An 11,766-nucleotide genomic window follows, 5' to 3' on the forward strand; every position below is an offset into this window, starting at 1 on the left:
GGCCCACTTGAATGCTTGTTACATAATTTCCATGGGAAATCTGTTCAGTGTCTATTTGGGGATTATGCAGCAAGCTTACAAGTGGGTCAGCCATATTTGATCTGTGATCTGTTAGTGTATGGATCAGCTTGTTCTGAATCCTCTCTAAGTGGAGTTCTAAGTTGGTCACAGTTGAATGCTTTCCTTTTATTACATGTAGGTTGTAGAAGAACTGAAGACCCTTATAGAATACTATGAGAAGGAAACAGGAGAGCCAAATGACTTAGTAGGCCTAGCGCTGAGCTCTAGAAAGAATCTGTGCATTCATCCAGAGGTCAGTGAGGTCATATGTTATTTTGCATAGGATGCATGCTACAGTACAAGATGATTAAAATGAAAACCTTGATTGTTTTTCCTTGAAATGGTGTTAGGTAATATTCATGTATACTTTGCCAGGTAACTGCTCATGTTATCCTCTCCTCTTGTTATTCATCGTCTCTTCCTTTATTTTCATGCAGTAACCAACGTGACCTTTAGCTCTTATGGAACAATTGATTAATTCTCTATTTGTCAAAGACCGGTAGGAAATGATTTATACATTGTGACAGGTGACAGATCCATGACAATCTATACGGAGCTTACTCTCTAACATTTACCTATTTCTGGTACATTTCTTTTTCATGCTGTGGTACTTTGAGATAGATGAACATTTTCATCGGGAACATCAACATTATGATGATTTGCTGTTGTCATGACAACCAATTCCTGTACTAGAGATGATTTTTGTTCTTTTGAACCTAAGTCTGTCTCACTGAAACATTAGAAGTCAAATTCCTTGAAATCAGTGAATTTCCCTCTACACAGTTAAAATTAAATTCAAAATTTTAAATTTTCTGAACGAGTTGATTGTTTGACATTTCAGGTCAGTCAAGAGAGGGAAGGAAAGACAGTTGATGGAAGATGTGCCAGACTCACTGCTTCCTTCATCAGGAACAGAGCCAAGCATGACACGTCTATTCCTGTTTGCTCATTTTATGAGGTTTGCTATTATTTCCTCCATCTTGTAGTGGTGAAAGCCCTCTGAAAGGTCTCTGAATTATGATGAATATTCTTGATGATCGGCATCACCTCATATTGTAGACCTTAGTTGACATAAAAGCCATTTTTGATTCACGATTGTTCTCCAGTAGAAGATATGATAAACAGTATTTTCCACATAATGAATGATATGTTGACTGATTTTGATAATGTAAGAATTAAGTTAAATGAAGCTGAAATACAGTGTAATTTCATACGGTGTAATTTTGAAATAATTTCATTACTTAATGTCAGTTTTTCTCAACAGGAGTTTGAAAACCAAGGCAGAGAGGCTCCCCTGCCTCCAGGAGTGTATAATTTGGTATGCTACTTGACTCTGTTAAATATTAATAATCAGATGCAATATGATAGCTAGTGAATAAAAATATCTGTTTGTGATCTCTCAAGTAATCTCTCTGAAAAATAATTAAGCTTTTGTTTGGTACAATTATAGTGCATGCTATAATAGATTACAGGACTCATATAACTGACACAATAAGTATAATTTTTCATGTATTCATCAATTCATTTTTAAGGATGATCTCAGGGAATATGGCAAGGAAAAACACTGGTGTCCATATTTTTTGGCAAGACATGGGGTAATGTTTATATTTATTAATTTATTTATTTTGGAACCTCAATTTTTTATATTGCTAAGTCAACTGAGTCTTTGTGGAGATTGATAAACTTCAAGAAAAAAGGATGTATTTTTATTTGTTTTGTTTGGATATCATTAATTATAAAAATTGGTAGGTATACATATATAGGTCTTGTGTGTTTGAATGTTTTTGAGTCAGAATTGTGAAAACCAGATCAATTTAATAGTTTATAGCTGGTTTTAACTTCATTCATTCATTCATTCTGAAGTTTTTGTTTTGTATCAGTATTTCTGTGATTGACTTAATTTGAAATTCCCTGATGATGTGGCTGCAAAATGAAGAAGAGTTATCACTTAACTGTTCGTTCCTATGATGTTTTTATCTTACAGATTAACCATGCAAATGTTGTCGTGTACAGCTATTATTATCTTCTGGATCCTAAAATTGCCGAGTTGGTCTCCAAGGAGATTTCTAGGAATACAGTGGTTGTGTTTGATGAGGCTCATAATATAGGTAGTGATTACTTTGCTTAATGAGGTATTTTTCTTACCAAATACATCTTTGTTTTTTGTTACTTTATTTCATCAGAGCATACATGTTTCAACTAAAGGGGAAATGGACTCTAAAAGTCTTATGACTCATGAAGAAAAGTATAACAACAGAAAACTTGTTTCTTTTTCTTCCTTTGTTGCTTTCAAATGTGAGAAGTAAAAAAAGAAAATACCAGTACTTTTGCAGAAAAAGTGATTGCATTTGTTATTTCAGCTTTTTTTTATGTACATTTCAGATAATGTGTGTATTGAATCTATGAGTGTGAACCTTTCTAAAAGAACATTAGATAAATGTCAAACAAATGTGGAACAGCTGACAAGACAAATTCAGCAGTAAGCATATTTTATATTTTCAAGGCTAGATTTTCGTCATCAACTGCATGTCACTTTAGATGCAGAACCTGAAGAGCACTTTTTGATGTCAGAAAGCAAGGTTTTTTGCTCTAGTCAGACAAATTTTGAAATAAGAGTTGATTTGGAAATTAAGTAAAAAAGCAGGTTTCATGGGAATTATGGATTGAGTTACTAGTAATATGAAACTCTCCAGGACAAGTATTTGAAAAACTTACGGCAATAACTTTATTATTAAATTTCTTGCCAACAAACTGCATTCTTGTTCTTGAAACCTGACAATTTACAGACATGAACTGCAGTTCCCTAAATTTGAACCATGTCTTAGTGTATTAGTCCATTTGGGATCCTTTTTTACAGAATCAAAGACTCAGATGCCCAAAGATTGAGAGGAGAATACCAGAGACTTGTTGATGGTTTGCGTGACGCCAGTGTTGCCAGGGAAACAGACATGATTCTGTCGAACCCAGTACTTCCAGATGAAGTTCTTCAAGGTGGAGTGCTCAGCTATTAGACTATATCATGATTTAGTGTCTTGAGTTCTTTTTAGGGGACTTTATTTTGCTGTTGTTTGTTCAAATGTGGTCATGCACATAAAACACTCTCTGAAATTGGAGAGTTTCTCAAAAAAGCTTTCTTTCTCACTATATTTCACATGTAAAACAATGAGTATATAAATTTAGAAATAAGTGTGCGAATACTTTGATGCACTGATGTAATTTATTTTATTTTACAAAGGAGATTCGGTGCAAGTAGTTCATTTTTCTTTTCTTTTTTTTTTTTTTTTATGACGTTTTTATAGTCACCCCTCTTGTTGAAACTCTTCTCTGCTGGCAATCAAATTCAGCAAGTTTAACCATCTACAAAATATTTTTGCAATTATTTTTGTTTGCAAATTACCCTCGTTCCATGGAATTTACACAGAATGATATGGCAGATATTTTAATTTTCTAGAGGCTGTCCCAGGCAATATAAGAAATGCAGAACATTTTGTGAGCTTTTTAAAAAGGTTTGTGGAGTACCTGAAAACCAGACTAAGAGTACAGCATGTTGTGTCAGAGAGTCCGCCATCTTTTCTACGAGACTGCTGTTTGAAAGTCTGCATTGAAAGAAAGCCTCTTAGGTAACATGTATTTAAAACATTTTATTATTTTCTAAAAATTCATTAAAAAAATTCATATACCAGCATATTGTCATAACAGAAGAAGCAACTTTTGATCAGGTGCAGCTGGGTTGTGTGCAGTAAAAGGGTTGATTGATTTTAGTAATTTTTTAGAATGATGGATGTTTTTTTATGTATATATACATATGGATCTTTACTCAAGGAAACTCAGATTCGATTTCAACGTAGATACATGGAACTTCACAATTGGTATGCAGTCTGTATTTTTATGTTTTGTTTCTCTCTTACTGTGAAGTTATAATCCTCAAATTAACTTTTCCGACTTCTTAAATTTGGTAATTCCAGGTTTTGTTCAGAGAGATTGGGATCGTTGCTAAGAACACTTGAACTTGCAGACACCACTGACTACTCTTCTCTCATCCTCATGGCAAACTTTGCAACCCTCGTGAGCACATATGCCAAAGGTAAAACATTTTCCTTGCAGAATTTTAAGAAAGAATCTCAATGCCAGATACACAAATTTTTATGTACTCGTCAGTGTTTTAAACCCCCATGTACATTTTTACTGCTTATTTTGCCTTTGGTCTCTCCTCTTCTGAAAGTTGATATTTTGTGTTTTTCAAAGCAAAATGATGGCTTGGACTCCCTGAAATTTTGTAGGAAATTACAGGTGTTAATTTTGGACAGCCTGTACCCAATCCTACCCTGGCCTGAAAGTGACAACTGTCAGTACCGGTAGGAAGGTGGAAACATCCTGTCCTGATACATAGCAAAGTTGAATGCAGAATTGTTTTAAAAAATGTGAAAAACAACAGACATATTTTGCCCAGATATTGTGATTTATTTGCTTTTCTGTGGAATCCTTGTCTACACATCTGAGTAATTAGGCTGAAACTTGTCTCATCAGTTGGCATTTAACATGCAGATGTCTAGAAAAAAAGATGTGTAATTCTTCTGCAATATTGTCCACATTTTGTTTTTCTTGTTGTCTTTTCAAGTTCACTTCTTACAAGAGCACATTTCTCTCAGATCTTTTCGAAATTGAGAACCATAGATACCATATACGACAAAGTTCAGGGAAGCATTAATTGAAGAAAAGACACCAGTAAGTGGTAGGACTTTCCTAGAAAATGGTACTTTAGAGAAGTCACTTTTTAGCACAAAATTCAACTGAACCGATGCTGACATGGCATTGTTGATCAGAACAAACACCACAATTACTGTTAGAATTTTCATAAGAGTTTTTTCCAACTTATTTCTTTTCATATATGCCATTGTTTGTTGTTCTGGAATGACCCGTGACTTCCTGATTAGCCGTATGGTCTTTACGGTATAAAAGATTGTAAGAGTGAGTGGTATCAGTAATGTAGCTAGAAAGTGCACAATGATTCTGAAGACCACCGAGAAGATGAACCATTCTTGTCCTTCTCGTAGTTGGTATTCTGGACAGTATGTTGTGTGTACAGTCTCATTGTCGCAGATTTTGACAGAGACATTTTCTACATCAAACAGTTTTGGAAAATTGCAAAGGACAGACATTATTACCACTGTCAGAACTTGCACACAGCCTTGTTTCACAATGGTCTTTTTCTCTTTTGCCTGAACAAATGGTTTGTGGACACAGTTAAATCGATCTCTGGCCACTAGAACTGCGATGTTTATCTGTGACGTTTGCAGAGTGTAGTAAATTGCCGCCATGAACAACATATATCCCATGCCTGCATTGATCAGACCATTGCCATAAAGATACAGTAGCGTATGGATCACTAAAAACAGGTTGTCATTGATTGCCAAAGAAAATAGAAGAAAATTGGTTAAGCCATTTTCCATTCTTTTTAAAAATGCTGCTGCAGAAATGGTATTCAAAATTATACCAATGATAGATATAAGAGTAGATATGGAATTCAAAGAAACAACCCATGGATCCATCATCTTGATACGAGGTGTAAAATTGTCCGAAGTTCAAATCTGTGAAACGCTGTCACAAAAGTTTACGCAGATGACTTCATCTCTATAATCTTCTCTGTGTTTTTACCAGGAATTTGCAGACATAATTTATCTGCTTGACACTATGGTATCTGTTATATAAACATAGTCTCCCTTAATCAATGACTTCATGCACTGTATTTCATTATTTGATTGGACTGAACTGTCACTGCCAGTACTATAGAGTCTTCAAAACCATACCTCATCTCCAAAATGATCAAAAACAGTTGACATCAGGAGCGTTCTGCCTCCAGTTATAAGATCCTCAAATATTGCCAAGAACTGAGGTATTTAGCTTATTTACTTCCAGCAAGGCACATATTATGTCAGACTGGAGGGATACCTAGGGTTTTAAACCAGGAATGTCTCTCATAACAGAACATGTCATTTAGAGTGATATCTGACCAATCAGCTAGCTTTATTGAACTAGCTCCTCCCACTGTGTATGCAGCTTAAGTTCAGCAGATTTATACGTAACTGAGCACATGCTCTCACAGTGATATTTTTTCATCAGAATTTTTATGTACAGACACAGATATGTCTGTACATATAGCCATCAGCTGCATCTGTTGTCAGTTTCTTCTGCATTGTTGTCCACATTTTGTATATCTTGGTCTCTTTTTAAGTTCACTTCTTACAAGAGCACATTTTTCTCAGATCTTTTTGAAAATTGAGAATCATAGATACCATATACTTGTTTGAATGTAATAATTTAACAACTTCCCCCAAACAGTGTTTTTTTTTATAAATCCCTAAAAGTGTGGGCTGCATGCTAAAAAGTACATTCTCCTGTAGTACTTTTTTTTATTTTTCTTTAAGGTTTTTATTTATATTATATAAGTCAAAATTTGGATTTTTTACTTTTAATAACTGTTAATTAGTAGTCAAACTTTAATTTTATATATTTTTTATCTTTAAACTTTTATTAATTTCAAATTGTATAGTTTACTAAACACTTAATGGATTTTAGACTCAAAATGAATTTTATTATTAATATTATTAAAAATTATGGTTAGGTTTGTTCTTTAAAGTGGTTATATTTTATGTCCATTTCTTTTGCTACTACGAAAAGATTAAGACCAATTTACATTAATTTTGTTCTTTCAGGGTTTGTAATCATAATTGAACCGTTTGATGACCGCACGCCGACCATCTCTAATCCCCTCCTGAAGTTTAGCTGCATGGACGCTTCTGTGGCCATAAAACCAGTCTTTGACCGCTTTCAATCTGTAGTCATAACATCTGGGGTAAGCATAGTCACATAGTGACAGTGGAAATAAGTCTGTAGTCATAACATCTGGGGTAAGCATAGTCACATAGTGACAGTGGAAATAAGTCTGTAGTCATAACATCTGGGGTAAGCATAGTCACACAGTCACAGTGGAAATAGTGCCTTATTTCCATAGGCTCCATCATTCAGTTGAGCTGATTGCACTTACCAAGAGTTCCTGTAGAGTTTAGTTGATTCACGTAGACCTATGGTGTCTTTGGGAATTGGGCCTAAATCTGACAACTTTCATGGGTCATCCTAGAATGCTTTTATGTAAGATCTCAATATTCTGAATAGAATTCATTCATTCAGATCTTGGGTTGATTTCTTTAGAAGTTATGATCAATTACTCACTGAGAGTGCACTGTAGGTATTAACTTTTCTCTCATTTCTTACCTGTAACTTCACATCCAGGGCAAATCATAAATAGCATCTCTCCTCAGGCATTCTATGTAATTTTACCAGTGAATAGCACATGGTCCGTTAAATTGAAGTAGAAAATTGTTAAAATTGTTTTTTTTTTTTCAGACATTGTCTCCATTGGACATGTATCCAAAGATACTGGATTTCCGTCCTGTAACCATGGCAACTCTTACATCAACACTTGCCCGAGCCTCAGTGTGTCCAATGGTGAGTTCTGATTTCTCTCGTCTGTGTTCTGCATTTCTTTGTTACTGTGATAGTGGCTAATTGTCGTCTGTCCTGTGAAGTGTTCAAAGCACTGAAGGACCCATTTCCTCTAAACTCTTCACACAGCATGTCAGCAAATTAAACGGCCTGACTTCCCCAATTTTGAAGTAGTTAGTGATGGACAAAGAGAGACATAAAGAAAGGCATCGAGTCATCTAATGTCATTTTTAAACATTTAAGTAAGTTTTGGTAGCTCAGACTTATATTTCCTTTTCATTATTTGCAAATCTTTTGTGGTCACTTTCTGTGACAGTGGAAGGGAAATGTATTTGAAGGGGATCACAATGATGTACCAGCAGACTAGATGCGGAGAGTCTAATGTATATTTTAATTTCCTCAGCCTCCTATTTTTAGTTTTATACTGTATTATAAAAGTGTAATATGTAAGGTTTCTTGAGAGGGTATTGTCCTGAAAAACCAATTGGCCTTAACATTTCTAGAGGACGTTAAAGAAAGGTGAAAAAATGGATAATTTAGCAGAGATGTATTTCCTAGATTTGTGAGACCTGAATACCTGGGGCCATTTTAGCCATAGAAATTTGCTATTTGACTGACATTTTTTTTCAAACCAGTCAAAGTCATAGTCAACTGATTTATTATAATCAGTGAACGCCTCTAATTTTCTATAGAATCATTTCAGATTTGTTATCTATATTGGCTTTGTTTGACTGGTTATATTTCAGTTGATATAGTACATGATAATGATGAAATTTACCGTTTTTACCATGGTCACTTAACAGATTTACTGGAAGACTTGTATATTACTAACATCTCAAAGGACATTATCTGGAAGAAGGGGGGCACTGAGCATATTATGGGTCCAAGATTTCAGGAAAAAATTATTATTATTATCTTAAATTGTTTCTTTTTATTATTTTTCTTACATTTTCTACATTTTAAATAAAGAAATTTATGTTATCTTAATTTAAGTTTGTTTTATAATCAAATAAATAAATCAACAATTTATTCACCAAAGATACTGCTGCAAATAGATATATCTACTTAAATTTGTGTTAACATCTTTTTAAATAACAAGGCTGTATATGTAAATCATTATATTTTAAAAAGACAGACGTAATTTTCATAGCAAATTAAGTTGCCAGTTAAACCTCTGCTGCACTCATAGTCTTATCTGCTAATTTTGTCCTTTTCAAATCTATTAGTGTCAGTCATAATCTGAATCAGTTTACCAGTTGTGATAAATTCTTGAATTTCTCTAGTGATTGTTGAAGCTTACAGGTGAAAAAAAAAAAAAAACAACTAATTTTGGTTAGACCCTTAATATTTAAGTTATAACACAGTGATGACCTTCAACTTGGCTGGAAGATTAGGAAAAATGAGTTTCAGACAAAATGAAAAACATGTAGTCAAATAACATTACCCCTTGGTATCTGTAACAGTGATTTAGTAATTACTTGTCAATGAACCCCACTTAGCACAGTTGACTTGATGTTAAAAATGGCTATGTCTGAGTCATGAAATGAATCTGAAGATCTTATGACCATCATTTGTATCTATATCTGTAACAATGGTTTAGTGATTACTTGTTAAGCTATATCCACTTAGTATTTTAGTCTGAGTTTTATTTCATCTACATTAGTGGTATAAAGTGGAAGCAAACACTTCTTGTAACCATTGAAAGTGACTTCAAAAGCATATGGAATCTCCCTTAGTTGTATTTAGTCAGATTTTAGTACTTTTTAGGGAATGCTAACTGGATTCTCACAAGCATCCAACAAAGACTGGTTGCTTACCACTTCTAAGGCTATTTTATCCCAACTGCATTGTGCTCCACAGTTATATTGGTTTTTGAGGACAACCACCATATTATTGTATTACTGCAATATGTCAAATCAAATATTTGTTGCTGAGGATACAAAAGTTGCTTTATAATTCTATATAAGTATCCAATCTAAAGAAAATACTTAAAATGTTCAGAGTGGAGAAGTGATAACAACATGGAATGTTTGAAAGAATTATTGCTGTTGTAGGTGGTAACTCGAGGGAATGATCAAGTAGCAATCAGCTCCAAGTTTGAAACAAGAGAAGATATAGGTATATGGAGGGTTAATAAAGTTAAACATGTCCACTTTCAAGTTGACAGTCAGAGTAAAAGCTGAATTCATCGTGAGAGTGACTTTTGTATTTAAAAATCTAAAATGCTTTTTATTTAGCAAAGATGAAGGAATTAATCCAAGCTTTGTATATTTCCTAAATTTTACTTCATTATTTAACAGACCATTTCTTTTGTTCAAATTCTCATAGAGTCTTAGACTCTCAGACCTTTAATATATTGAAAGCACTTATGTTCTGGTTTTACACAAATGCAACTGACTGACAAAGAACTTTCTTTCTGCAGCTGTGATACGTAATTATGGCAACCTCTTAGTTGAACTTTCCACAGTGGTACCAGATGGTATAGTGTGTTTCTTCACCAGTTATGTATATATGGTAAGTGGCAAATCCTACACGTCACTGCATTCAAGTAAAAAATTTATTAGAATAAAATCTTTAAAATTGAAAAGTAAATAAAAGTTTAATTTTGATATCAGATGCACTGCTTAAATTCTGGAGTTACTGCATTAAACATATACAATATACATGTGTCAATGGATGCGACACATCACCTGGTAGTGTGCCAGCGGTGATTGTGTTAGTTGAGCAGTTGGTAATCACAATCTCAACCATATAGAACTCTATAGTAGTTGAACTCATGTATCCTCTATATTAGCCATCTGAAATTTTACACTACAGAACATTTAATCAGCACGGAGTATTTTTTATTTACAGGAAAACACAGTTGCTGCATGGTATGAGCAGGTATGTAGCACTGAGGAATATTTATTTTAGATTAAGAATTAGAGGTTGGGGGTTGAAGTCTTAATTCTCCATCCATCATTTACTCAAGTAAAAATTTACCTTTCAAATACACAGTGTAAAACAGGGGCAGAAGATCCAGGAGACGGCCTCAGTCCACCCCTGTAAAATGCTAACAAAAATTATGGTAATTTTAAAAAACTGATATTAAACGAATGAAAAGTAATACAGTAGTAAAACGATTCAATTATCTTAAATTAGGCATTAAATTTGTACATTAAGTTAGTAACCAAATGCCACCTTATAGTCTCAAATAGGATAACTGAAAGAATACCAAAGAATTATTTTACATAAATTCCTACCCAGATAGTGATATTTGCACATATATTCTCTTGCCCTCTGCTGATCAGACTGGAGGCGAAAAAAATCTCAAATTTATGACCAGAATTAAAATAATGTACAGTTTTAAAGCCTTTTTTGGTGCTGCCCAAGAAATTTTTTTTTTTTTAATGTGACTTTTACTGGTGCTAATCATTTATGTCCATATCATGACTGTCACTTCAGTTGTATGTTTAGGATAAAAGCATTGTCCATTTTAAGTTGTAACACGTTTAAATTTCCAAAAACTAACAAAGAATAATTTTCTCTATGCATTTTGTTCAATATAAATTGAATATATAGAACATTATGGTATTGAAACAGAGGAAAACTGTCTGTTCAATGATTAATTTTTAAGCAGAATAGTTTAAGGAGTTGAAACTACATTTGAGAGTATTTGAGAATAGCAATCAAGTAACAATCATTTCATAGCTTTTTTTGATGCAAATAGTTCTAGGATAATTTGGGTATCGCATCTTCTGTTCTTAGCCAAAAATGGGGCAAATACTTACAGATTTTTAGTGGACCAGTATAAATGTGTGGTTTAATAGTTACATGGGCGTAACTAGGCATACGCACGGATGCACTGTGCGTACAATTTCTTGGCCAACCATGATATTATTTTATATAAATTTAGTGTTCACGGAATGAGAACTGAGTGTTATTTTCAAAGAGCAGCTCCCGCAACCCTGGGGGCACTAGATAAAATCTGGACACCAGTTTTAAGAAGGAGCTAGAGAAACAAAGGAAGAATTTTTCCTGCAAAGCTTCAAAGAATTTTGACACGGACTTGACCCAGCTTACCCCTCCAAACTAACAGGGTCACATGGGCAATTTTTACAAACAAATAATTTAACTTAGATGTATCAGAGCTCTGTCGTGTCGTACAATTGGTTGTTTTTTGGGAGCCATGCATCCACATGTAAGGTGAATGAAACCGTATGT

At 33.9% G+C, this 11,766-nt stretch overlaps 1 protein-coding gene across 1 annotated transcript in view; it reads left to right on the plus strand.

Annotated features, from left to right (window-relative positions):
- The window catches only part of LOC106161035 (general transcription and DNA repair factor IIH helicase subunit XPD), a 26,783-nt gene that overhangs the window by 4,649 nt on the left and 10,368 nt on the right, over positions 1–11,766 (plus strand). The window contains exons 5-18 of the mRNA XM_013537868.3: positions 200–313; positions 902–1,018; positions 1,325–1,378; positions 1,593–1,655; positions 2,045–2,168; positions 2,443–2,539; positions 2,918–3,051; positions 3,512–3,680; positions 4,026–4,144; positions 6,774–6,913; positions 7,465–7,566; positions 9,618–9,681; positions 9,986–10,077; positions 10,417–10,446. Coding sequence (XP_013393322.2) covers positions 200–313; positions 902–1,018; positions 1,325–1,378; positions 1,593–1,655; positions 2,045–2,168; positions 2,443–2,539; positions 2,918–3,051; positions 3,512–3,680; positions 4,026–4,144; positions 6,774–6,913; positions 7,465–7,566; positions 9,618–9,681; positions 9,986–10,077; positions 10,417–10,446 — 1,419 coding nt within the window. The remainder of the gene's footprint in view (positions 1–199; positions 314–901; positions 1,019–1,324; positions 1,379–1,592; positions 1,656–2,044; positions 2,169–2,442; positions 2,540–2,917; positions 3,052–3,511; positions 3,681–4,025; positions 4,145–6,773; positions 6,914–7,464; positions 7,567–9,617; positions 9,682–9,985; positions 10,078–10,416; positions 10,447–11,766) is intronic.

This window comes from Lingula anatina, chromosome 2 (genome assembly GCF_051362555.1).
Source record: "Lingula anatina isolate TDL-2025a chromosome 2, LinAna3.0, whole genome shotgun sequence".
NCBI lineage: Eukaryota > Metazoa > Brachiopoda > Lingulata > Lingulida > Lingulidae > Lingula > Lingula anatina.